The sequence below is a fragment of the Panthera onca genome, chromosome A3 (genome assembly GCF_046562875.1).
Source record: "Panthera onca isolate mPanOnc1 chromosome A3, mPanOnc1 haplotype 2, whole genome shotgun sequence".
NCBI lineage: Eukaryota > Metazoa > Chordata > Mammalia > Carnivora > Felidae > Panthera > Panthera onca.
Genome location: NC_138341.1, coordinates 35,946,330 through 35,973,907, shown reverse-complemented (window position 1 = coordinate 35,973,907; position 27,578 = coordinate 35,946,330). Strand labels below are relative to the sequence as shown.

Below are 27,578 nucleotides of genomic sequence, written 5' to 3'. Positions count from 1 at the left end.
CCCTTCTCCTGCTGGGGCGGACTTCTTCTAGAGAGGGAGAAGTCTTCCATCCGCTGTGTGAGCAGAGAGGACAGGAGGGTGGTGAGGAACCGCCAAGTCTCTGGGGACCACAGCTGGAAGTGAGTGTGGCTCCTTTCCCTCTGTCTGAGATGGAGGGTGGCCCCCAGGAGTGGGGAGGGAGGGACCCAGGCAACAGGGCCAGATGGATATAAGACCCAGCATTGTCAGTGACCAGCTCTGTGACCTTAACTTGACCTAACAGATTCTCAGTGTCCTTACTTGGGAAAGCTATGAAATAACCCTGTGCACCGCTGAGAAGGGCCAGAGTTGCCTACAGATTGCTTAGCTCAGCTCAGCTCATAGTAGGTCCTCAACAAACAGTCTTTGTCGTGGAGAGTTGCCTTGGCCTGTATTGAGGGTTGAGACGTGGTGGCTGTAGCTGGCACCCCCTGCAGTAATATGCTCCAGGATTCAAAAATTCCTTAGGAAGAAAAGAGACTCCCGCCCTCCTTGCCTCAATGTGCCCCGAGGCTGTGCCCCAGCGGGCCAAGGCCCATCTGATGCAAATCCGAATCCGCATTCGCATTTCACCGAGGAGTCTTTTGGCCGGAGGGAGTGGAAGGACCTGCTCGGCTGGAACGTTTTTTTTTTTTTTTCTCTCCCTCCCAGGCGACGTCCGATGGGTGTGTCGGGCAGGAGGTGATATTTGACGGGCCCGCCGGAGCCGGCGAGCTGCTGCGGAGCCAAGGGCACCAGGCATTGGGCGAGAGATGGCCTCCCCGGACCCGCCGCCCGCCACCAGCTACTCCCCGCCCGACGTGCCCCTGGGGTTCTCGCTGTTCCTCACCATCCCCTACGCCTTCTTCTTGCCGGAGCTGGTGAGTGTTGCCTCGTGGGCCACCTGCAGAAGGGGAGGGCCTGGGAGAAGCTGGCCGGTGGCTACAGAGCACTCCCTGGAGAAGGGGAACCCGGGCCAGAGTTGATGTGGTCTCCGATCTCCCGCACGACTCAGACTCAGCCCAAACGTCCCTAATCCCTCCCTCTGCTCCTCTGGCTTCTGCAGTATGGGTGGGTTTCCTCCTTCCAAAACAAACCCACCACGGGTGACAAGCAGGCCACTTGGTGATTGGAGGGGCTGGGGTGGGGGGAAGAGCAGGGGGAGGATGCTGCTTAAATATCCTGGGTCCTCAGGAAGGTGTTGGAAATGGATTTTTATATGGTTTCTTTTCAACAATTCCTTGCTTGTTTCGGCTTTTCTAAAGTTCAAAATGGGGGAACTGTTTCCTTCTGAGAGAAGGTCTTCCCGTATTTTCTTAATTGTCTTGTCAGCTGACTTTGAACTTGGACTTGTAGACTCTGCTCAGGAGGTAGCTTTTGACAACATCTGCCATAAAACAGTTGTGTGAGACGCCCTGGTCGCACACTAGAACGTGTCACTGCGTAACTTACTCTCTGAGGTGCCCTACAGCTGAATGGTGGCCCTGATCCCTGCGGGGGGCAGGCTGGGGGGGGGGGGGGAGTGGCTCGCGTGTTCCAGTCTGCAGAACTCTGCATACACAGTGTCAGTCAAACTCCAGTCCTCTCTGAGCCGGCTGTCACCGTCCCCTTTCTACTTGTGGGGACACTAAAGTCTAGTGAATAATTCAGGGCAAAGGAGTTTGTTTCGTTTTTTCCAAACACCTTGTGAAATATCTAGCTTATGGGTGATATTTTCTCACCAGCTCTAAATTTGGCAGTGCTGGCCCCAGGCCAGGGAGGGAAAGGTAGAAAGTGGTTCCGGCTTTCAGTCGGACCTGACCAGGACCTGACCAGCCCTCTCGTGTCATCTGCCCGAAAGCTGGGCCTGATCGAGTGACCCCGTGGCAAACTCATTAAAGCGCGCCCATTGATGGCACCAAGAAAGGGAGGGCAGGCAGGGCAGGCCCAGCATTTGGGTGGCTCCAGCTGAGGCCCCACCCAAGAGGCAGGTTTCTGCCAGGCCTGAACCCCGGGGGACATACGTATGGGCATCCTGCCAGACTGATGACATCTTAGTGCTCCTGAAAGTTCTCTGTGCCCGGACCCAGGCGTGTTCCTCACCTCAGAACAACCACATGAACTGCCAGGATCCTGGTTAGTCCACCACTGCATACTGAGTGCATGATTTATGTCAATCTTGCAAGCCCCTGGTACAGGGCCTGCCTTCCCAGGTTCCCTGTCTGCAGGAGGGAGACTCACGAGCACTTCTCCACAGTCAGACTATGCTTGAGGCCGTGACTGTCCTGGGCTGGGACACCAGCATGAGAGACCATCTGACCTTGTCAAGCCGGGGAAGGGGCCAGGCATACCACTCAGGAGGCGGTTTTGGTGTTGGATCTCAAAAGACAGGCTGGATTTCCAGGCTGGCGGCCAAGAAAAGGAAAAAGGCTTGGAGTCCAGGAGAGACCAGCAAGGCAGGAGGCTGGAGGGACAGGGCTTACAGAACTAGGGAGAAACCCAGGGGAAAGTGATAGTGAGAGGGGCCTCTCATGGACCCAACCTCATGATGCTGGGCTCCTTATGCTGGTCTCTGGGGCCTTAAGTATCTTAGGGGGTGAGATATCGTCATTGGCTTGATTTTTTTTTCATTTATTTTTCTGTTGAAGTAACTTTAGACTTACCGCAAAGCTGCGTGAACAGTACAGAGAGTTCCCATATACTCTTTACTCAGCTTCCCTTAAGGTCCACATCTTACCTAATTTAACCATCAAAATCAGGAAATTAGCACTGATACTTTCGTTGCTCAACTGTTCTAATAAACCTCATTCAAATTGTGCTGATTTCCCCACCCATGTCATTTCTCTGGTCCAGGATCCAGTCCAGAATCCCGCATTGCATTTGCTTATCTGATCTCCTTTGTCTCCTTCTGTCTTTGTCTTGACACTTTTGAAGAGTGCTGATCAGTTACTTTGTGAACGTCCTTTCATTCGGCCTTGTCTGATGTTTCTGCATGACAACTTTAGTTTTAATTCACAAGTGATCCTTATTCATCGTGGGAATACTTAGAAAATGCAGAAATAAATATAATCCATATTTATGCGTGTGTATATATATATATATATACACACGCATAAATATGGATTTAATGGGGTTATTCTGTACATGCTATTCTGCACCTGCCTCTTCCTTAAATGAGCATTCCAAGCATGAACTACAGAATCAAGTGTGCTTGCCTCATAGTGGGCCAGGGATGGGGAGGTAAATGGGAGAGGACGGAGAAGGTCAAGTTCGTCGGTTGGTTCTGATTCCATTGAGCAGAATACGTGCTGGGCTGGAGAGGAGGGTGAGATCAGCCTAGCAGAAACGCCTCTGTCCCCGGTCACCTGGGCATGCTGCCCACTGCCACACACTGGGGCTGACACCAGAGCACCAGGCCTTGGAGTCCCAGCAGATTCTCAGTCTGGGGGCTTGAGGCATCGTAGACACACATGTGTTTTTCTAAGAACATGAGTCCAGAGGGTGCATTCTAAAACCAGGAGCTCAGGCCAGCAAAAAGGGGCAGAGCAAGTGAAATCCATACCCAGATGCAGATGTGGTCCGTGGTGGGGGTGACCCAGAGTGGAGGTGGTGGTGGTTTCCTAAACACCCACTGTGACATCTGGAGAGCAGGGTCTGTGCCCAGGGCCTTTCCATGGGAATGAGGGGCTCAAAATACAAGGAGAACAGAACTAAGGAGGAGCTCCAATGAGGCCCTGAGCTCTTCCCCTCGGCTCCCCTGAGGCCCCCCTGCCACCCCGGCTGCCAGCAGCAAGCAGTCGGGCTCTTTTGCAGTCATGGCAATGACAAACTAAGGTGGCATAGATTCCAAGAGAATTTTCCATGTTCCCTACCAGCTCTGCACCCAGAGACTGCTTTTACAGGTCTTTGCCTAAGTTGCTTTATCTTACACTCTTTAACATTAAAATGCACATTTGAAAAACATGTATTTTGCAGTAGTTAGAGATTCATAGGCAGTTACAGATATAGCTCAGAGAGATCTCCCCCAGCTCCCTACGCGCCCCCCCCCCCCCCGCCGGTGATTACATCTTTTATAACACTGGTCCCATCAAAACCAGGTAAATGACGTTGGTAAAATATGTCCACACTTCTGTGCCGTCTTCTCACGCGTGTAGATTCATGTCAGCACCGCAGTCAAGATACAAAACTGTTCCATCACCACAGAGATCTTCCTCCTGCTTGCTTTTTATAGTCCCCCCAACCCACCCTGTCCTCCCTCACCGTCCCCCCAGAACCCCCGGAAACCACTAATTCCATCGCTATAATTTTGTCATTTCAAGTAAGTTATATAAATAAATGGAGCCATAGAGCATGTGGCCTTTACAGATTGGCCTCTTCCATGCCTCAGAACCCTCCTGAGGGGCACCCAAGTTGTGGGGGGTGTGCCAACAGTTCCTTCCTGTGATTGCTCCTAGTGTTCCAGGGCAGGGACATGCCGTGGTTTCTTTAACCATGGACCCATTGAGAAACATTTTAGTCACTTACTTACAGTGTTTAGCTATTCTAAATAAAGCTGTGTGAACGTTCGCATGCAGGCTTTAGTGTGGATGTTGTTTTTACCTCCCTGGGAGAATGCCCGAGTGTGACTGTTGGGTCGTATCATGAGTGTATGCCTACTTCCTGTTAAGAAACTGACAAACTGTTTTTCCAGAGTGCCTGTACCATTTTACGTCCCCACCAGCGACGGAGGAGACTTTTTTTTTTTTTTTTAGATTTTAACTTTAAAATTCATGTTTTGTTCGGTTTGCCGTTGAATTCAGATTTCCCATGTGAAAACGATGTTAATTTCAAAATGTGATCTTCGAGGGCGAATCAGTGCATTTTAAGGTGAGAACAGACGTGGTGTATTCCATCCGGCTTTCGTTCAGAGAGTGTGTGAGCCGGCTGGTGCCCAAGCAGGGCAGGCTGGTGACCAGGTGACTCACAGCACCACACCCCCCAGCTCCTGATGACCCAGGCCCACCTCTTCAGCGTGCACATAGTTGGGGGCGGGTGGGGGGGAGGCGCTGATTACCTGATTACCTGCCCGGTGTGAGTTGACTCATCTTTTTTACAAGATGACAGGGGGATCCCAAGAGCTGACCCAGGTGACTGTGACCCAGGGAGTGTTCTATGAAACAGAGTCCAAGGAAGTCTTTTGATTTTAAACCTTTCACTAGTTAACTTAATTGATTCGATGTTTAACTAATTAAAAAAGAAACAGCTAAGAAGATTTCTGGAGTCAGCCAGTTAAAAGATGAAACAATTCGGACACACTGGTGTTTGATGCATTCAGCTTCGTAATTCGCTTGCACTGTGGCCAGAGGGAAACACTGTGATGCCCCTAGAAGCTCATTCCAGAATCTTCCAGCTGAGAAAGGTCACCTTTATGTCTTGCTTAAACGCAATCCCCAGCTTTACTGTAATTTCAGCCTGCCTCTTCTTTTACTCTGTTTATATGTAAAAGCCTGTCCGAAAACCTGCTGGCCCTCAAGCGGTTTCTGGTCACCTGTGCCGACTGAAGTTACTGCGGAGGCTGAGAGAAGGAGTCAGGGCTCACATCAGGCCTGGCTCAGGGCAGGTGCCCTCCCCTCTGTCGTGACATCCCCTTAAAGCTGGGTTTTCAAAGGGAGAAATCCTTTCCCTTGTTTTTCTGTGCTTCCCTTTCAATTCTCCATACTGTGGGGAGTGTTTACTCAAAAGTAAGCTCAGTTTGCCCATTTTATTTCGTCCTTGTTGCTTCTGTCCCTCCCTTCACCCCCTGCCTCACCCTCATTTGGCCTCCCCCTACCCGCTCCTCTGCAGGATGAGGGGACTAACCACCTCCATGCCCAGGGTGCCACTGATTCCCACCATAATGCCCCAGGAGGCCCCCTGCAAGGGACAACATGGAACAGGGAAGGAGGATTACAGAGTGGGGCTGGGAAAGAGCCAGGCCCTGGGAGGGAAGGACAGGAGGGGCAATCTGGGAAGCGGTCGATGTCAACCTCCCCGAGTTGTTTAGACCCGCTTTAGCCTCCCTGCACCAGTCCCACCCTTACTCTGGAGGCCCCCAGTGTGTTCAGGTTCAGTAAAATAGAGTCATTCAGAACAAGGTGGAGAGCCTGGCTGTGCTACTTAATTGCTGTGAGACCCTGGGCAGATTACTTAACCACTCTGAGCCTCAACAATGGAGAAAGTAACAGCAAAGATCTCGTAAGACAGCCCTGGGGTCTCAGTAAGGACATTCCCAGAAGACAATACCACGTTGCAACCGCTCCAGAAATGTGAGCCCACGTGTTTTATTATTGTTTGTCATCCGGACCTCTTAGTAGAAAGTATGGGTCTCTTGTGAGAAACTTCCAGCTGTGAACCAACAGCTATTTACTGAGATGCTACCACTGCTAAGAAGGTTATTAACAAAGGGTATTTCCCAAGATAGGAAAGAGAGAAAAGCCAGGGTGCACAGCCCCCCATTGCCAAAGGCTCCAGGAACTAGGTAGCCTTTAGGATACGCTGACTCAAGGCAGGGGCTTGGCACTCTTGAACGCTTTGGATTGAGGGATTAGATGTTCGCTTGTTCGGACAAGGACTTCCTGTGACCAGGCAGTTAACAAATACATGCCATCAGGCTGTAAGAAAAGAGGGGACTGCCATACCTCAATGCCACGTAGTCACTCAACAAGTATTTATTGAGCGCCTACTCTGTGCCAAGCATGGGGATATAAAGATGACGAAGAAAGACATGACCCCTGCCTTCTGGAGTTTGATGCCTAATGGGGCAAAGGGAGATTAGCCAAGGAGATCCATAAATGGAGCTCGGCTGTCAGGGTGCAGGAAGAAGCAGAAACCACAGTGGGTACTGCACGCAGAGGGGATTCGACACAGGGACTTGTTTATGCCGTTGTTGAAAAGCTGAAAGAGTAGAAAGGAGATGCTGAGGCCGCCAGATATAAGCACCCGGAGTGGCTGGAGTCCGGAGAGGGTGGCCAGTGCTCGGACATCCAGAGGAAAACCTGCCCGGCTGGTTCTCAGGCCTCTGAGGAGGGGCACGGGGACCTTGGGGTCGGAGCCAACGGCTGCTGCTGCTGCCAGAGTGACAGTGACAGGACCCAGACCAGCCAACAGGAAGCCCCCACCACCCTCCTCCCATCCCAGGCCCCCTCCAGGCCCCCACCAATGCCAGAACCTAGCAAAACTCCAACTTCTAAGGGGGCTGGGAATTGTGGCCTGCAGAGTTCCAACCCACATCACAGAGCAGACCACACAAGGGCGGGCTTGAGCTGAGAGACCCTTGGAACTAACCGGTATGGTCCACGTCTGCACACGCCCTCCTGCCCAAGTCTGGACTTCCCCCGACCGTCTGGCCATCCCTGAACTGGTGGCCAGTCTCAGTTCAGACAAGACAGGCTCCAAGCTGCCGCTGGAAGATCAGCCCACAAGGACGATTTCCCTTAACTAGTAGGTGTTTTGAAGGAAATAACTGGGTCCTCTTGCAGAGAGTAGCAGGGCACATTCTGACCTGCTGGAACGCAGGGAACCCCAGATAAGAAGTCTCGTCAATGAGAAGTGCCCCACCTGCTGCCAGCGCCCTTCCAGGAGCTCTTTGCCTAGAGAACTTTCCCCTGGGGCACAGCTGATCTGTGGGAGGCAGAAGAGGTTTCTGGAATGTTGTCCAGATTGGCAAGTGGCAGGAAGCGGGCCCAAGGGGGGGGGGGGTCCCACACCAGGCTTCCCTGGCCTTTATCCCTCTCATCTCTGCCAGACCCTCCTTTGCCTCATCCCGTACCTGCCAACCAGCCCTGCCTCTCAGATGTCACCACATGGTCAGATCTTCCCCATCTCAGCCAGAATAGATGTCTGCTTGGGGCCGACGCAGGGCTTGCAACAGAGCCAGCCCATAACTCAGGTTCCCACAGCCTTTGAGACACAGACCCCACCCTCCCACCTCAAGCTATACCTAAAAGGTCCAAGGTGGGTCTGAGAGGAGGGCCAGATATCACAGGGGCCCCCAGAGTCTTCTGACCTGTATCAAAAAAGCCCAACTCAGCTCCTCCCCTTGGAGGGAATCTCTGAGCTTGGCCTTTTCTGCTTTCCAAGCTGGTCACAGCCCATCCCACCCCCCATGCCCATCTGGACCTTCTCTCTGCCCAGGTGATGCTGGATGGATGTGGGAGGGGGGTGGTACGTCTATTTGAACATCGTCCTCTCTGACACACATTTTTATATAGTCCTTCCTATGTGCCCAGGGGTGGGGGGGGGGGTGGGGGTGGGGGGGTGCAAGCAGCAGGGGTAGGAAAGCATCCCAGGGAAGCCCCTCTGCTCTCTGAGGGAGGACGCTCCGGACCTGGAGAATTTCTAGGGCCTGTGAAGTAATGGAGCAGGAAATGGGTGGGGATGAAACAAATGGGTGTTTGTCCCCATTCTGTCCCGGCTCTGGCAGAAATGCCAGTCTGTGGTTGGGCCAGAGTGGCAGGCCCAGAAGGTGTCGGCTGGTACCACTTGCATGGTAATCAGGCCCAGGGAGATGAGACTGAGCAGCTAGGGAGTGGAGGGTCCAGCAACCCGCCTCCTGTCTCCTCCTCAACTCAGCAGCATGTACAGCCTGCTTTGTGCCAGGCTCCGTGCCCTACACTGGGGACACAAAAACCACAGGGCCGAGTCCTGTATCCAGGAGCTCGGGGCCTGGGGAGGAGGCAGTGGAGAGAGAAAATAACCATGAGGGAGGTCACTCCTCATGATGCACTCGGGGCTTGGCAGTCAAGAGTGGCTTCCTGGAGGAGGTGACCCTGGTCTGGTCCCTGCCCTCAAAGGTCTGGTCATAGACAGGTGGGGGAGGGGGAGCTGAGCAGGAGTCAACCAGGACTAGAGTGAATAGTGATATCACTATGGGTCCTCAGTGCCTGACAAAGAACAGGATCACGGCCATCTTGGACACAAAACATCTGTGGGCTCAGGTGGAGAACCTCCCCTGAGCCCGACTCCTGGGCTCGTCTGGTGACTTTCTGGTAACACGTGAAGGGACGTGAGCTTGACAACCATAGTGGGAGCCAAAGAGAAAGAGACCGAGGTTGGAGGAAGCCTGTCCACCAGGCCACCTTGGGGAGCTGGATGCATTTATCTGCATTTACATCTTTTCTGTACTTTCTAACTTTTCTAAGGTTAAAAAAAGTTTTAAAAAGGGAGGGTAAAAAACATTTTTGCCCTAAAAGTGCGTAGTGTTTTCGTTTTGTTTTTTTTTTTAAAAGAGACAAGAAGGAAAAGCTCTTTAGACTTTGGATGGGTAAGAATGGTTTTATTACCCTACTTTATGAAAATCTGTACTGCTCGGTCAATAAAAAGCTGGGTCAGTGGGGGGGGTGCAGTGGCCCTGGGGGAGGAAGCCAGGAGGGAGGGGAGGAAAGCGGAGGAGGCCCCGCTGACTCACCAGCCCCTCCCCCTGCGGCGGCATCCTGCCCCTCCCAGGCACACACCCCAAGGTAGGCACAGACTTTCCCCAGCCAGCGGCCAGCCCCTCCTTTGCCTTATGGGTACCAAGGCCTCCTTATATGATTTGTTCTGCCAGGAACGGTGGTAGCTGGAGCTCTGGCCGGCACTATTGTTCCTGGAGTGGACCGGATAAGACGTGGGCCCTCACCGGAGGCCAAGGGGCCTGGGCCACAATTTCCTGCTAACCTTAAAGCCACAGAGAAAACTCGCCCTCTGTGAATCAGGATGTAGTGACTCAGTGTTTGGAAGTGTCCTAGGTTAAATTATGGAACGTAGAACTTCCATACAATGCTAGCTGTGTGCGGGTCCTGGATTCCAGTCCAGGCCTGGCGCGCTCCCATGAGTAACTTTGGGAAAGTCGCTTGGCCTCCCAGAACCGGTTTCCTCCCCCCGCCCCGCCGTACGAAGGAGGTAACGATTCTTGCTCAGAAGCTTCACAGGCTGGCAGCCACTGACTCAGGCACGGGAGCTGCCCCATGGGCTGTAGGCAGCACCCACGTGGGCACGGGGGTCTCCGAGCTGGATGAGGACCGCCCAGGAGCGCCCGGCTCCCCGAGGCAGCCTAGAGGAGGCCAGCGTCACCCAGCTGTGTCTGCCCTGGCTCGTCCACACTGAGTTCTAGTCACTGCAGATGTGGGACACTCCAGGACCCCTCCCACCTGTCCCACCCAGGGCTCCTGTCAAGTTTCGTTCCTGCTCCCTTCCTCTCCCAGGCTCACGCAGCCCATATGGGCCCCAGTGTGGCCCTCAGGTCCCCGATGGGCTCCTGCTATGGCAGCCGTGCTGTGGACCCAATGTCAAGAGTGTCTGCCCCAGACAGTGCTGTGGAGGAAAGGACTGTGGAAGGGGGTGCACACCAGCACAGGCAGAGGCCCTTGGCTAGAGGAAGGAAGGCATTCTAGAGCAAAGGTTTCCCCCACACCGACTGGGGCCCACAGAAGAGAGATGTTTTCGTGGCAACCCGGTACACGTGTGTGTAGGTGTGCATGTGTGGTGTATGTGTGTGCAATGAAACAACAGATTCAGGACACTGTTTCCCTTTCCCATGGGTAACGTACTCCTGCTTGCTAGTCCAGCCTACTTAGTTTTTTAATGTTGTTGGCGACGAACTAAGTGGTTTTCACCATGAATCTCAGCCCACATTTGGAAGCCCCAGGGCTGGGGGCACTGACGGAGGCTCAGCGAGACTGACGCAGAGCGGGGAGAGTCAGGCAGGCTGGGCTTGCAGGGCCATGGCCCGAGTTTGGTCTGCGGGTCACGGGGAGCAGCAGGGTGTTCTAAGAGGGGGGTGGGGTCCCAGGCATCCCAGCTGGTCCTCGGCATGCCGTGCCAAGGGCTGTCGCCAGCTCAGACTGGCTTGAGCAGAAGGGAACGGACTATGTCACGTTCTGGGAAGTCTCGGCCAGCTGTACCGCTGGGCTGATTCTTTCGCAGCATAGCTGTGTCGCCAGGGCCCAAGCCGTTTCCCTCCACCTCTGTCCTCTTCCGTTTCATAGCTCCAGGCCTGATACCAGACACAGCAATGGCCAGAGCAAGAACGGAAACGGTCTCATCTTGGTCTCCTTAGGCAGGAAGAACCCCTTCCTGGGAGTCCCCTGGTGTCTTCCCCCTGGAAGGGCCAGACTCGGTCACACAAATGTCCCAGCCTGGGCCTGCGATGAGCCTAGTGAATGGTGGAAAGTCACGCCTCCCTGCCCACGCCTCCTACCAGTAAGCCCAGTTGGGAAATTCAAGGATACAAGTTAAACGAAGGCAACCATCTCTGTAACGCTATTTCCTGTGTCATTGTCTGTAACGGGAAAAGCTGGAGACATCCAATGTGCAGGCACAGGGGCCTCATTGAGTAAGTGACATTTTTCAGCTTGATGGAGTGTAATTGTGGCATTGAAAAGTGCAGTCAGTTGTCATTACTGGATTCTCTCTTTGCAAACGTATGTAGTCGCGACAATTTATTCGCAGTCGCTAACCAATACTCACAGCACTCTCGTGGTTATTGGCGGGCCCGTACAGAGCAGCAAAACTTTTGGGTTGTCTGAGGTGCATGTTCCCAGCTGAGGCCGAGCAAGACGCTACCCTGTGCCTTCTTGTCTCAGCTCTCATCCTGTAAACAAGAGTGCTTTCCAAAGTCTGTCTGGGGGCACATCTTTCACATTTTTGCGCTTCTCGTTGGTGATTTTGCTGTTTAAAATAGCCCCTCGGTTCGTGCTGAAGTGCTGTTTAGGGTTTCAGCACGAGAACCCCGTGAGTTGCCTTTCATAGACAATACGTGCTCGACAGGCTTGTAGTGCTGTTGGCCAAGAGTTCAGTGTTAACGACTCAAGAGCATATATTAAATAAGGGGTCTTTACACACACACCTAACGTAAAGCTATGCGTTGAAGCACCTCAAATAAAGGTACGTGTTGATCAGTTGATGAAAATACAGTGACCAGAGATTTTGCAGGAACCTACTGCCTACTTCCCCTGGGAGCAAATGACCCCGTGTTCACAGATTCAGTGCTCAGGCCAACTGAATAGAACGAGCTTGCGTACCAAGAATCAATTTCAGTATCAAGCCACGTAGCAAAATCCAAAAATATATAAAGGAGAATACAAAATGCATGTCCATCACGATTTCCAGCTTTATAGAAAATACGTACGCGCGAGCACTAGGGCTGGAAGGGGACCTAATATACCAAAAAATTCCTTTGCTGTTAACATCATTTTTTACAATCAGTTTTAAAAAATCTTAGGGTTGAGGGGCGCATGGGTGGCGCAGTCGGTTAAGCGTCCGACTTCAGCCAGGTCACGATCTCGCGGTCCATGAGTTCGAGCCCCGCGTCAGGCTCTGGGCTGATGGCTCGGAGCCTGGAGCCTGCTTCCGATTCTGTGTCTCCCTCTCTCTCTCTGCCCCTCCCCCGTTCATGCTCTGTCTCTCTCTGTCCCAAAAATAAAATAAAAAACGTTGAAAAAAAAAAAAATCTTAGGGTTGAAAAATAGTAACAGCTCTCCTTCCTGCCACGTGGTTTGGGTTCGAGTCATTACAATCGCCCTGGAGTGAAGGCATTTTGAGTTGATATCACCCCCCCACCCCCCCACCCCCACCCAGAGACGGACACGTGCTCCAGCACAAACACAGTGGGTCTGTCTGAAGGAGGATTTTGCACCAGAATTACGGGGTCCAAAGCACAGCCCCAGGATGAGTTTCGTCTTATTTTTTCCCTTTTAAAGAACGTGCATCAGATAGTTGCACACACCGGCACCTTTCGTGACAGTCCAAGCGTCCCATCACTGGAGGAATGGATGCGCAAACTATGTATGTGGTGTGTTCGTGTTATGGCCTATTATTCGGTCGTTAAAAAGGAAGGAAAGTCTGACACAGGCCGCAACAGGGATTAACCGTGAGGCCATTATGCTCCGTGAAATGAGCCAGTCGCCAAAAGGCAAATCCTGTATGATTCCACTCACATGATGTCCTCAGAGGAGCCAAATTCATAGAGACAAAAGATTAGGACAGGGAAGGGGGAGGGGAGAGGAGCCATCAGTGGGACCAGGAGCCCCCAGCTCACTTGGCACCGTTCCCTCCTGGGCCTCACTGTCTTCATGTGGGCCTTGTCCTCCCGGCCTGAAGTTTCTGAGGCTTTGTGGTGGAGCCTGCGTTCCCCCAAGTCCCAGGGAAGGGAAAGAGAGGCAGTGCTTCATGAAAATCAAGACAAGCGGTAAGCAAAGGAATGCGGTGCTGGTGGTGAGACCCACCACGCTGAGCTACTGCCCAGCTATGCAGAAAAACCTGCCAGCAGGGTATCGCCCCTGTGCTCCTCCCTGGCTCTCACCCCCTGACCTGCCCTGCCCGAGCCCACACCTCCCGCCTCATCCCGGAGTCCCGGCCTGTGCAATCTGAGACCGTGCATCCTTTCGACTCCTCCTTTGCCGTTCACATGGGGTCATCTCCAGGGTGGTGTCTGTCTTCAGAACCTCTCCATGCATGAAGTTCACCTGCTCTGCCCATCAGGGGCCTCAGGTCCCACCTGCTCTATTTGGGTGGACGGATTCATCCTCCCCAAGAACAGGTGATTCTCCTGTCTCTCCCATTCAAAAGTCTTGACCTTTGAAGCCAGCCTCCATCATCTGGCACAGGGTTTTCTTTCTTGCTTTGTAAATATAAAATTTTTTTTAAATTAGTTTAAACATTCAACACCCTGTCAAGTAGTTCTCCTGGGAGCCTGGGGCACTGGTTGGTTTATTGGGTCTCGTTCCAGAAACATTCTGTGCATCTGCAAACAAATGCACCTACACGCACACATACATTTTCTTCTTTTTCTACAAAAATCATAGCACACTGGGCGCGCTGGTCTGTGCCTTTTACGGTTCTTATAACTTGTTCCCTTTGGCATACAAAGATTTTTTCATTCTTTTTGAAAGCTGCTGAGTGTTCCGCTGTGCAAACATAATTGCTTTGATTGGTCCTCTCTGGATGCACATTTAAGATGTATCTTATCTTTTCCATAACCAGCAAGGCCCCAATAAACAACTTTGTACTTTCACCATTTTGTTCCTGTGCATTATTTATAGGACAGACTCAAAAAAGTGAAATTATTGGATCAAACAATATGTGTATTTAATGTTTCGATTGATATTGTCAAAATAATACAGCAGTTGATGGCACTGTTACTTAGCCTGGAGATGACAAGGGATTTCAACCTGGGAGCTGCAGGTGGGCTTTGAGGGTCTGCGAGTCACCAGATTTGTAGACAAAAGACGTGCGTGTACATAGGTACATTTTTCTAGATGACCGAAACTTCCATCGACTCCTCAGAAGGATGTGTGTCCCCTAAATGTTCTCTCACTCACCCAGCTGGTGGTTCTCCCGTCTCCCCCAGAAGTGAACTTCCCCTCCCTCAGCAAGACTGGCCCTGAACATTCCCTCCTCTGGCTCCTTGTCGGGGAACATTCCCTCCGGTCTTCTGTGCCATTCCAAATGGTTATGGCTAACATGGCCAACAGTGGTTACTGCACGCTCACCGTGTGCTAGGGAGACTTAGCTAGTTCTCACGAGAATCTGATGAGAGAGGCGATCCCCACCTCCTCTGTTTGATGGACAAGTGCATGAAAGTACAGATGAGTCAAATAACCTGCCGAGCAGGCAGAGCTTGAATTGGAACCCAGGAGGAAGGATGCTGCGTCCATAAACAGGGTGGGTCAGACAGGAAACAAAGAGAGAGGCTCCCAGGGTTCTCAGGTCCTAACTGCACCACCTGGGGAACTTTTCACAATGGGCTCAGTCAGAATCTCTGGGGCAGGACCTAGACCCTGGGGATTTCTCAGAGTCCCCAGATGGACTTTCAAAGACCCCAGGAGTAACAGGACTCAGAGGGGAAGCCCCAGGCATCCACATATTTTAGAATCTCCTTGCCTCTACACCATACTTTTTGTTGCTTTTTTTCCTTTTTTTAAGCAGCAATCACAATAATAAACATTGGGGGGAGAGGGTATAACGATGGGCACAGCTGCCTTCCGAAATAATAAGCATCCTCCCCCCCAAAATGACCCCCAAAGGGGGCTTTTCTGAAAGTATTTTTTCAACTCACAGACTTCAGTTTAGTTGCTGTATTTCAACCCACAGCCGTTATCCTTATCTGAAGCTCAGATTGTCCTATCAAATTGTCAACAAGACCCTTCTGAATCCTCCTGACCTAACCCCTGGTACCTCTGAAAGTTTTCTCACTCTGTGGTGTGATGAGATGCTCGGAGTCCAACTTCTCTGCCTCCCTTCAGATTTCGGTTCAGCCTTTGCAGATTGCATAGACCAGTGATCTGTGTCCGTTCGTAAGAAACAGACTCTGAACCAAGTCGTACTTGAAATCCACTCGATCACAATATCTTACTATGATAAAATATTCTTCCACTGTGAGGGCCAGCCCCAGACATCTAAAAATATCTCCTGCTCTTGGGAAAATACAAACTGAAGGTTCAAATAAGAGAGCAGTTTAGCCTGCCAAGAAAATTTGGAAAGCTAAATATAGATTTAAAAAAAAAAAAAAAAAAGTAAAGACAAATACTCGAAACTGGCTTACCTATAAAGAATCCAATCTAGACTGCTTGAGGCAGAAACGAGGTAAGAAAGACTGGGTTTAAATTCGCCCGGAGTTTGTCCTTGGCCCTGGTCCTTTCTTCTGTCCAGAAGGTAGAGGGTGGGGAAATAAAAAATAACATTCCCCTTCATGACATTGATTATGCAACACTAAAGCCATTTCAAGAAGATTCTCAGGCAAGTTGAGTAGATACCCAAGCCCTCAGAGGCCCCTGCCCTCAGGCGTAAACTCTGGTTGCCAGAAGAGATCCAGAGCTGTCCTACCCCATGTCCTGTGTGACCTCAGGTCTCAGTCCCCTCCAATACGGCACCACCTCACACACTGTGGGGAGAACTTAGTGTGACGTGTAAATAATGTGCATCTGGCAGCGTTCGCCCAGGGCAGCCTCTGATGGCGGGGAGGGGGGGGCCCTCTGCAGGCACTGATAGGCACAGTGGGGCTCAGGCACTCTGGCACACCCTCCAGGTCTGGCAGAGGCGAACTGGCAATAAGCAGTGTCAGGTATGAAGTGGCAGTTCTCTGGTCTCAGAAAGTCCAAGGAGTTCGAACTGCTGTGTAGACTAACCAAGGCTATCTAAGCAAATGCATCTTATCAACTGTAAAGCACCTGATGAACATGGAGTGTCATCATTGATTCATTCTGAAGGATGATCTTTGACCCCATGCCCACCCACCTTGTATTAGGGCCTGTGCTGGGCACCAGGAATACAGCGGTGAATGGCACACAACATGCTCTGCCTTCCGGGGTCTAAAATGAGTCTAAAATTTGACGAGCTCTGGTGCAGTCACTGAGTCCCAAACACCATTGCCACTAGCAGCTAGCATCGTTTGGGTGTTGACAGGGTGCCAGCATTTTTATGCACTTCCCAAGTCTCGGTGGGGAGGATGCTTAGCAGGTGCCCCAAAGCACCAGCAGACCCCTGTCACTGAGATCAACATGCAGGAGCCCAGTTCAAGGGGAACAGCGGCTTTTGTCCTTCAACGCCCCCTCTTCAGGACACGCTAACCAACTTACTCACAGGTGGTTCCAGGCTCAACCTAAGACTTGCAAAATTCACATGGACACTGACTATTGAGATCTGGGGAAATGTGCTCCCAGAGCTGGTCTTTACGTGAAGGTGAAGCTTCTGAATGTGTTGTCCAGCCCAGTAAGAACCTTGTTTGTGGTCACCTTCCTAATCTGTTTTGGCTTCTCCATTCCTGTTCCTTTTCTCTCCTTAAGGGCTCATAAATTCTCTGTAAATCCAAAAGTGCTTTTCCTCTCCAGAATAACAGCAGTGGAAGCCTCATCAGGGACAGTGGACATATCCATGTCTATGTTTTGCTTACTTGTAAGGTGAGACCTGCTCGTCCCAGGAAGCCAGGGGTATGTTATGAAAATGAGAACTGAAAGTTGCATATCTTTCAGTTCACCTAGACAGAAATAACTGGACTCGTTTAATCCAGAAGTTTTCTAATAGCATCATTCAGAAGTGAGCTACTCCCACAGTCATTCACAACCAGAATTCACCAAACATAGGAGGGAAAAAATGAACAGGAATGAAAGTTAACAGAAGCCACAAACTGCAGAATCAGGCACCAAAACTGAGGAAATGGAATTATCAGGTATCGAATATGAAATTAACGCCAAGCAAAAGTAGTACAAAGATACCCACGCTTCAACACAAACTGCAGAACTTCAAAGACAGAAGACGTGGAACCATTGAGAAAATATCTTAGAAGTGTGGAGAGGAAATAATTGTCAGGATGAAAAATAAGAATATTTTCTGACAAATCAAACTGACTACTACCAACTGACCTTTCCCAAAGATACTACTAATGATTGTACTGCAGGAAGAAAGTGGTCCCAGAAAGACTATCTTCATGACCCAAGGTAGGAAAGGATTTGTTAAACTTGACCAAAGAAGCACAGTCTATAAAGGAAAAGGTGAGCATATTCAATTACATTAAAATTGAGAACTCTGTTCATCAAAAGGCATCATAAAAATGTGCGAAACATGTGCTCGAGGAATATATTTGCAATAATTCGCACAGCCAACAAGATCCACACTATTAGAAAGAGTTACTATGAATCAGTAAGAAAAACAAACCCATAAGAAGTTTGGAACCAATAAAAAAACAATTAAAAATTTTACAGAAGATGAAATGTATGCACGTAAGCTCAATCTTATTTGTAATCATAAAAATTAAAACCTAATGAGATACACAGAAGATTCCAAGGAATCTACCAAACAACTTCTTCGAGTAAGTGAATTTAGCAACTTGCAGGATACAATGTTAACACACAAAATAAACAGTCATGTTTGTATTACTAGCATTGAACAACTGGGAAATGAAGTTTTTATTTTTTTAAGTTTATTTATTTATTTTGAGAGAGAGAGAAAGAGAGTGAATGCAAGCAGAGAAAGAGAGAGAGAGAAAGAGACAGAGAGAGAGTCCCAAGCATGCTCCAGCTCTCAGTGCAGAGCCCAACACAGAGCTTGATCCCACAAACCACAAGATCATGATGTGAGCTGAAATCGAGAGTCAGGAACCTAACTTACTGTGCCACCCAGGTGCCCCAGGAAATGAAATTTTTAAAAAAGCAATACTGGGGTGCCTGGGTGGCTCAGTCGGTTGAGCGTCCGACTTCGGCTCAGGTCATGATCTCACAGTCTGTGAGTTCGAGCCCTGCGTCGGGCTCTGTGCTGACAGCTCAGAGCCCAGAGCCTGTTTTGGATTCTGTGTCTCCCTCTCTCTCTGCCCCTCCCCCGTTCATGCTCTGTCTCTCTCTGTCTCAAAAATAAATAAACGTTAAAAAAATTAAAAAAAAAAAAAAGCAATACTATCTACAATAGCTCCCCCCAAATAAAATACTGAGGCATAAATATAAGGAAGTGTGTACAGTATCTGTATGCTAAAAACTACAAACTATTGATAAAAGAAGACAAAGAAATGTCAATAATTGGAGAGGCATACCATGTTCATGGATTGGAAAACTCATCATAGTAAAGATGTCAATTCTCCTCCAAATTGATCCATAAATTTAACACAAAGCCCCAGAAGATACTGTAGATTTTGACAATCTGCTTCTAAAATTGTGTGGAAGGCAACAGAACTAGGGAAAGGGATGAGTTATCTCCTGAGATGAGCAGAAATGTGAGCTACCTGCACTGATAACTCTTTCTGATTACTGTAACTTTACGCAAAGTTTTAAATCTGGTGGTGTGCTTCCTCCATACCTCAAATATGGGAGCCATCCTTGGCTCTGTCTCTTCATCACTCTAAATCTCCAGTGGTCTCATAGTCCAGCACATTTTTAAAAATTATTTTATTGCTTTATAAAAGAAAAAAATTTCCCACCATGCAGTGTGAGAAGTAGAACATTATCACTTGTTACACTCATTCCCAAACCCATCACTCTCTCCCTCAGAAGGGTCATTCTCAGAAGGTGCAGAGATGAGTGGGTTCTGAGGGAATTAGGACGTGGCAATGAGTTCAGATTTTGTAACTGTTGGATTTGAGGATCTTGAGGGGGCAAAGACAGGCCTGGGGTGGGGCAAATGAGATGCTCAGGGTGCAAAATTTAATAAGGCGCTCATTCCCGGGATCCTGCAAGTACAAAGCTGGCCCCTGCTATGAAACATCTGAGTAGAGACATCCAGTGGCAAGTGGATGTGTGGGACTGAAGACCTGTAATTGCCAACCTATACGATGCTTAGAAGCATAGATTTAACAGGAGTGAAGAGAGGGAGAACCAAGGAGGCTCACAAGGGTATTCTAAGGAGAACCCAGGAAGGAGAGGAGCACAGAAACTCTGAGACAAACCAATAGCAAAACTACTTGGTGCTCATGTTGACCCTTTCCCTCAGGCCTCTCCTCTAACTGAACATGCTGTTTAGTGGACATTTATTTCTTTCCCTGGACTCACTAACATGGGTATAAACCCAGGCTAAAAGCAAACAAAGGCAGAGTCCATAGAAAAGATTTGGTTTCTCCACCAAGAGGATAATAAAAGGTTGGACAGAGTTGAGAGATGATTAAACTGGAATAGTATTGCCCAACTGCTATCTGACCACAGGGTGTCAGATACTATAACCCAGGGGCCCAAGCTAAATGCACACAGGGCCAGGCAGGCATGGTGAGTGAGTAAAGGGAACCAGGAGAAGGAGAGCACTATTCCACAGAGAAAGTGAGCAACATAAAACGTGCGACATGGGGCGCCTGGGTGGCGCAGTCGGTTAAGCGTCCGACTTCAGCCAGGTCACGATCTCGCGGTCCGTGAGTTCGAGCCCCGCGTCAGGCTCTGGGCTGATGGCTCAGAGCCTGGAGCCTGTTTCCGGTTCTGTGTCTCCCTCTCTGTCTCTGCCCCTCCCCCGTTCATGCTCTGTCTCTCTCTGTCCCAAAAATAAATAAAAAACGTTGGGAAAAAAAAAAAAAAAACAACGTGCGACACAAGGGCGTGGAGTTGGGGGTGAAGGGGATGCGGTCCACTGAGGACTCTGGGTCCTTTTTAAAGAAACAGTCACAACTCATTTCAGCCTCCTCTGGCTTGGGAATGTGTTCAACTGTGGCTAGAACTATAGACTTCTCAAGAAATGTCTAAAATCAAAATTTTTCTTGTGAAATATCCTGTTTCAAATGTTGGCAACTTATTCAGAAATGTATGTAACGGCTGTATATGTCAACACTGTTTGGGCCAAGAAGACACATCCACAAACCAAACTGCCCAAGTCCCTCCACTGGTGACCTCAGTGTTAACCACTTGAGTTTTCTAACAAAGTCTACTCTTGCTCGGGGCCAGCCTTCCTTCCCCATTTCCCTCTTGCTTCCCCCCTAACTTCATCTGTAGAGCTTGTAACCGGAGACAGAGGAGAAGAGGGATGCCCTGCAAAGGGAACTATGCCCGACACAAGCAAATGAAGGTTCTTGTTTTATTTTTTTTTTCTTACAGATATTTGGGTGCTGGGTCTGGATGCTGGTAGCTGCCACCCAGGTAGCAAACGCCTTGCTACAAGGATGGGTGATATATGTCTCACTCACCTCTTTTCTCATCTCCCTGATGTTCCTGTTGTCTTACTTGTTTGGATTTTACAAAAGATATGAGTCCTGGCGAGTCCTGGTAAGAACCAGAGAGGGTGACCCAAGCCCTTGGATTCCTCCAGATGTCTGTCCTGGGTATTGTGAGGACAAAGGGCCTTCTGGGTGGGGAAGGAGAAAGGCTGAGAAGGTAAATGACTTCATTGCTCCATGGAGAAGGTGAGGACTGTTTTTTTTTTAATTTTTTTTTTTAACATTTATTTATTTTTGAGACAGAGAGAGACAGAGCATGAACAGGGGAGGGGCAGAGAGAGAGGGAGACACAGAATCTGAAACAGGCTCCAGGCTCTGAGCTGTCAGCACAGAGCCCGACGCAGGGCTCGAACTCATGGACCGCGAGATCGTGACCTGAGCCGAAGTCGGACGCTTAACCGACCAAGCCACCCAGGCGCCCCAAGTGAGGACTGTTAAAAAGGGGGATCCCCCCCACTTCAAAAATGGTGTACATAAGTAAGGCATGAAGAATGACTAATTACAATCATTTCAGATGGCATTTGAAAAGCAGAGACCAGGGACCAGAGGCCTTTTCAGGGCTGGGTCACTATGGATCCAAGACTTTTTCATCTTCACAGGTTTACTATTTTTTTTAACGTTTATTTATTTTTGAGAGAGAGGTAGAGCGCATATGAGAGCAGGGAAAGGGCAGGGGAGAGGCAGAGAGGGGAGACAGAGGATCCAAAATGGGCTCCACACAAACAGCAGAGAGCCCGATATGGGGCTTGAACTCATGAACCGTGAGATCATGACCTGAGCTGAAATCAAGAGGTGGACGCTTAACTGACGGAGCCACCCGGTGCCCTTTCCTGTGTTTACTATTAAGCCAGAATGAAAGCATTTCTCTGCCGCAGCAAATTTTTCATTGTATTCCCCTCCATCATCTTCCTTGTTAGGAATATACATATTCTATATAAAGCACATTCTGACGCGTTTCCCTTTAAATTTTATTTATGGTGAAATCATGGGAGCAGCATTAAAGGAAATGATAGTAGGAAAAAAATCACCCAATCCCATGGTGCTCTCACAAACACTGGGTGCATTCTCCTATATTCCTTGCAAATTTTATGTAAAATGTATATATAATCACACTGAACCAATAATTTTGGATGTCAGTTCTTTCATTAATATTATGTCATTACATTGTTTTCATGTCACATCATCTTGATAACCATTTAAAATTTTTTTTTGTTTTGGGGCTCCTGGGTGGCTCAGTCGGCTGAATGTCCAAGTTCGGCTCAGGTCATGATCTCACAGTTCATGAGTTCAAGCCCCACGTCAGGCTCTGTGCTGACAGCTCAGAGCCTGGAGCCTGCTTCGGATTCTGTGTCTCCCTCTCTCTCTACCCCTCTCTCACTCGTGCTCTGTCTCTTTCTCTCTCTCAAAAACAAATACACATTTAAAATAAAATAAAATAAAATAAAATAAAATAAAATAAAGTAAAGTAAAATAAAATAAAATAAAATAAAATAAAATAAAATAAAATAAAATTTTTCTGTATTGAACAATTTAGGACATATACGAAAGTAGGGACCATTATATTATGGACCCTCAAGTAACCATAACCCAGATTCCTACACTACTAAGTGTTAAACATGCTTGCGGCTCCTAGCCTTTTTTTTTTTTTCTCCTGAAGAATTTTAAAGCAAATCCAAAACATGTCACTCCATTCTATACATTTCAGTCTGCCTCCAAAGAAACATGCAAACTTCCTTACGTTACGACACTTACATAAAGTTATTAACAATAATTCCTCGGTATCATCTAAGACCCAGACCGTATGCAGATTCACCCGATTACACCTGAAATGTCTTTTTACAGTTGGCCGGTTCAATCAGGATCCTCCCAGGGGCTGTGCGTTGCACTTGGTAGTGAGGGTTCCTGGGTACCTTTAACCTCCAATGGCTCTCCCTGCCAGGGACGCTGTTGAAGAAAGCGGGTCAGCTGTCCTACAGAAGGTCCAACCTTTTGGGTTTGTCTGTTTGTTTCTTCCTGGTGAGATGTGACTTGGTCCTCCAAGTCCCTGCAGTGAAGACGGGTTCACACCTTTCTGGAAACAACATTCCGTTAAGTGGGTTCCAGTCGTATCACATGTGGCAACCGGTGGCCCCTCTTCCACTGTGACAGGCTTACCCATCAGCTTTTCCCCTGATACTTTTTTTTCGTCTCCTAATAAGTTTTCCTGAGTTGCGTATCTCATTGGGGGTTGCAAAATGCCAATTCGCCTGTGACAACATTCCTTCCAGAACTGATAACCATTTAAAAAAAAATTTTTTTTTTTTAACGTTTTTTCATTCTTACTTTTGAGACAGAGAGAGACAGAGCATGAACGGGGGAGGGTCAGAGAGAGGGAGACACAGAATCTGAAACAGGCTCCAGGCTCTGAGCTGTCAGCACAGAGCCCGAGGCGGGGCTCGAACTCACAGACCGCGAGATCATGACCTTACCCGAAGTCGGACGCTCAACTGACGGAGCCACCCAGGTGCCCCCGTTGCCATTTATGAATCCGCTATTGTTCACCAGAAACCCTGCGAAAGAAAAAAGCAGGAGCCGGAGGAGCAGGCTTGTCTCGTTTGCCCCCTCCGCCCGGCTGTGTGGTCAGAGAGGGAAGTGTGCACCTGCGTAAGTGCCCGCATGACGGTGGCCGTGGCCTCTCCTCTTCCTTTCCAGGACAGCCTGTACCACGGCACCACTGGCATCCTGTACATGAGTGCCGCTGTCTTACAAGCACATGCCACCATCGTTTCTGAGACCGCGGACCTGAGGAACTACTACATAAACACCGCAGCCTCGGTGAGTGCCGAGCAGAACACGGAGCCACTGGTGGGGAGCACATCGAAGGGGGCTTAATTCTGTCTGCTGTGGAATGGGGGGCCCTGAGCCTCAGACTGAAGGGGGCTTGGAGGAAAGGAGATGTGTGTGTGCATGTGTCTGTGTGCGTCTGTGTCTCTGTGTGTGCTGTGTGTGTGTGTGTCTGCACGAGCTCAGGGGGTACCAAGCCCAAGTTCAGCTGCCATCTCACGTCTTCTGCTTCCCCACCCAGCCTTGCCCTCAGAATTCCTTTCTCTAAAACCCAAGCCGGAGCACATTTCTCTCTTCCATGGGAAGAATTTCCACGGCTTGTGGAAAGGAACCCCAATTCCTCGGCGTGGCTGAACCGTTCCAGTGTCCTTTTATTTCAATGACAGAAGTCCACAGGGCTAACGCGTTGGCTGATAGAACCCAGGGCCAGGTGGCCCGGCCAGTCGTGGGAAGAGCAGGACCCCCAAGACCTTAGGTCCACTAGGACCAGAGACAGCCAGCGCTGCTTGCCTTTCTCCCTTTGTGGAATGGCGCCCTCACATGGCCGCTTGATCACAGCCAGCAGCTTCCTCCTCTGGCGGCCTAACTTTCCTCAATCCTGCCTCCAACACTTCTTAGAAAGGACCTAACACCCAGGCTGGGTGAGAGCCCAACACCGACCGGTTGCTGTTAGCAGAAAGATCCAGGCCTGGGTCAGTCTGGGGACTCCTGCAAGGATCAGATGGCTGGAGGAAAGGGTGTTGGCATGGAGTGTTATTCCCAATTGTAAGAATGGGGTGCCCGACAAGCACTAGGTGTTTCCAGCCTGTCCGCCTCCTTTCCCTCTTCCTCAAACAATTTTAAGTCCCTTAAACTCCCAACTAACGCCAACGCCCACACACCACCCTTCCACGGTCTGGCTCGGCACCCTCTGACCTCTCTCCCCTGCTCACTCTCGGCCAGCTGCTCCAACAACCTGGCCTCCTCGCTGCTCCCTGACCACACAGAGCCTGGCTCTCGCCTCCACCCCGACAGGGACGCCCTTGCTCCAAATCTCTCACCTCCTTCTGCTCCTTTCTCACATATCACCTTTTCGGGAAGGCTTGCCTTTCCCCCTCCCCAGCGGGCCCTGTATTTTCTCTGCTTTATTTTCTCCTGGGCACTTATCCCCACCAAACCAGCTACTCTACTGGTTCAGCTTGCTTCTTTTCTTTCTTTCTTTCTTTTTTTAATGTTTTAACACTTGTTTACTTTTTGAGAGACCAAGAGAGACAGAGTGTGAGCAGGGAAAGGGCAGAGAGAGAGGGAGTCACAGACCCCAAAGCAGGCTCCAGGCTCCGAGCTGTCAGCACAGAGCTCGACGCGGGGCTTGAACTCGTGAACTGTGAGAGCATGACCCGAGCAGAAGTCAGATGCTCAACCAACTGAGCCACGCAGGCGCCCCAATCTTGCTTATTTTCTGCTTCTGCCACGGGAATGTGAGCGCCGTGAGGATAGGAATTTTTGAATGTTTTGTGCGCTGTTATAGCTACTGTCATTTTTGAAGTATAGCAGGTGCCTGAAAGGTATTTGCTAAATGAATGAGTGAGGGAAGGAACGAGAACAGGGTGTGAGTGGACAGTGGGGCAAAGCGAAGCTGGAATGGCCAGCCGGGCCTGGAAGGCCTGTCAAGGGCAATGGCCTCCATCTTGAGAAGCAAGGACTCACCACACAGTTTCAACCACATGAGGGGAGCAACACGATCACATCTTCCTCTTGGGACAGATCAGAGGGGAAGAGTGAGCAGAAGTGGGCAAGTCGAGGCCACGAAGGATGATGGCAGCCAAGACAAGGGAGAAGTGGGCGTACCAAGAGATAGGCAGGCAGTACGCGCAGATGAGTTTGGGGATGGCTTTGGACGTGGTGGTGGGAGAAGGGAGGAGTCAGGCTGGTGTCTGGCTTGGGCAGCGGGAGGAGGTGAGGGTCCTGGAGCCCATTAAGCTCGTGAGGCTACAGAGATCTCAGGAGTCCAGTCCGGACCCAGGTGCAGGAGGGGTGGGGGCGGCCGTCTGGCCATGACTAACACGGAACCTCTCGTCTTCTGCCAGTTCTTCGCCTTTATGACCACCCTGCTCTACATTCTCCATGCCTTCAGCATCTATTACCACTGAAGAATCGGGGAGCCGTGCTGAAGGGAGAAATGCCCTGTGAACACCTGGGTGATCGGCTCCCAAAAGTAGTTTTCAACATCCACCATCTGGATGGTAAACGGAAGATCAACAAAAACATCGATGGGATGGACAGGCCAGCTTTTCAGGCTGAGTGACCAGATCGCACTCTGGCGCGTCTGTTTGGACGTTGTAACTCGTTATGGTGAATATGCAAAGGCTGGGGGAGGGGGTGGTTTGCTTGTGTGTCTGTTTGGCTTGGCTTTTGCCTGGGAAGGTAACTGTCTCATCTGACAAAGAACCTCGCTCTATTGGAAAACTGATATCCGCAGCCCTCGCCGCCATTGAGAATCCCACATCTGCCATCGTCACGCCTGTTTGGGGACTCCGCCCCAGCACTGAGTGAGGTTCCCTAGAGCAGGTTCACGGGGACGTTCAGTCTCGTTTTCTTAAAATCAAAATGGTGCTGTCAGTGCCTTCAGATCTGAAGACCCACAGACCTTGCAAGTTTGCATGACTCTGCCTTTGCTTTGGAGCTGTGGTCCAAACCCGCCCTCCTTGCCCCCCCCCCCCCCCCACCGGGGAAGCTGACAGGGACGAGCCACACTGAGCTCCCACTCCACTCCCCCTTCCCTTTCCTCCCCATCTTCATAAAAGCAACGTTGAGGGTAGATTTGTGGAGAGAAATAAGTGACTGACTCTATAGTTATACAGTAAGACCTGGCAGAGGGGAAGGAGGGTGGGTCCTGCTTCTATTTCCCCGTAATCAGGCTGTCAGAGAACTTCCAGGCCACAGGACACCTGTGCCAGAGATCCAGAAACTCACCCCTAAGGACTAGAAGCCACCTTCTCCCTCAGGAAAGACCATCAAGGAAGGAGGCAGAACATTCCACACAAGGATTCTCCTGTGGGCTTCTGTCCCACCTCGTGGGACATCTCAGAAGGCAGGAAAGGACCCCATGCCGGGGTCTCTGTTCTTCCACATGCACCTGTTCCCCCTGCGTCCCCTTGACTGGGGCCAGCAGGGGCCTCATGCGGCAAAGACATTGGTGATTTGGGGGCATTCTCAAAGAAAAGGCTGGCGTTATGCACACAGACACATAAAATCGAGGTGCTGTTTTCAAAGTGAGTGTTTTCCCGAAGAAAGCTGTGCTCGCAGACATATCTTCGTCTGCGCAGGGGTCCAAGCCCCGTCCTCTGTCTCTGCACTGGGTTTCCTGACCCAGGCGAGTCGGGCACAGCCCCATAACTGCATGTGTCTGCTATGGTTTTGACATGAAATAAATTATTACGTGAAAGGGACTAGTCTTAGCCAATTCCAGGACTTACAGTTTTGTACCAACTTTTTTCTGCCCCTGGGGGCGGGGGGTGGGGACAGGGAGCCACCAAAGAGAACTCTCTGGCTGCAAAATCCGGCATCGTTGACCACTCCCTTTCTCACCACGGTGATATCTTGAAAAGCCACCATTTATCTCTCACTTTGTTGCCTGGGGTGATTACTGTTCAATATTTACTGAGTAGCCGTATCCAAATAAAAGCTGTTTGTACAGTAAAAAATACTGATGGTCGCTTTCGTGACGTTAGCAGCTGGGACCGGCCGCCATCGCACACATCCATTCCACACCCGGCCTTGCTTCTGGGGCCGCTGAAAGGGAGGCCCAGCTCGTCTCCAGGGCTTGGGGCTCATGTCATTCCAACTTCTGTAAGGACAGCTCAAGAGCAAGTTCCAGAAACGAAACCCACAGCTTGGGCAAAGCTGGGGGTGCACTAGCTCGGCCTGGGTGGTGAAGAGGCCACCAAAAGCAGAGTGGACCCCTCACCCAGCCCTCTGCCTCATGTTCCCACTCTCCCTGATGGAGTGCTGCTTTTCCCCCTTGCCACACTGCCAAGCACCCCATCCATGACAGACACTGGACATGGCCCTGAGCCCCGCTCCCCCAAGTTCACCAGCAGCAGCCGCAGGGCCCAGCTTGCCACCACCTTCCAGCCTTAGGGGGCGGCTCTCCTGTCTGTGAGGGGTCTCCCCAAGCTCAGAGACCCACCGG

General features: G+C 50.3%; 1 protein-coding gene across 2 annotated transcripts; it reads left to right on the top strand.

Annotated features, from left to right (window-relative positions):
* MALL (mal, T cell differentiation protein like) lies at window positions 1-26,835 on the top strand. Of its 2 annotated transcripts, none has more exons than XM_060654381.3 (5): window positions 1-119; window positions 670-878; window positions 20,466-20,633; window positions 23,276-23,398; window positions 25,521-26,835. In XM_060654381.3, the coding sequence occupies exons 2-5, from the start codon at window positions 771-773 to the stop codon at window positions 25,689-25,691; spliced, it is 570 nt and encodes a 189-aa protein (XP_060510364.1). In that variant the 5' UTR covers window positions 1-119; window positions 670-770; the 3' UTR covers window positions 25,692-26,835. The 2 variants fall into 2 exon arrangements, with proteins under 2 accessions (XP_060510364.1, XP_060510375.1); XM_060654392.3 differs by having other exon boundaries at window positions 5-119; window positions 25,474-25,650.
* The last annotated feature ends 743 nt before the right edge of the window (window positions 26,836-27,578 follow it).

What these genes read in the sequence shown, in the direction of transcription:
- MALL (XM_060654381.3), top strand. Translation starts at nt 771, where the DNA reads ATGGCCTCCCCGGACCCGCCGCCCGCCACCAGCTACTCCCCGCCCGAC. An exon ending in ATGAGTCCTGGCGAGTCCTG is followed by an intron (nt 20,634 to 23,275) that starts GTAAGAACCAGA and finishes CTTCCTTTCCAG; the next exon opens with GACAGCCTGTACCACGGCAC. An exon ending in ACATAAACACCGCAGCCTCG is followed by an intron (nt 23,399 to 25,520) that starts GTGAGTGCCGAG and finishes CCATGCCTTCAG; the next exon opens with CATCTATTACCACTGAAGAA.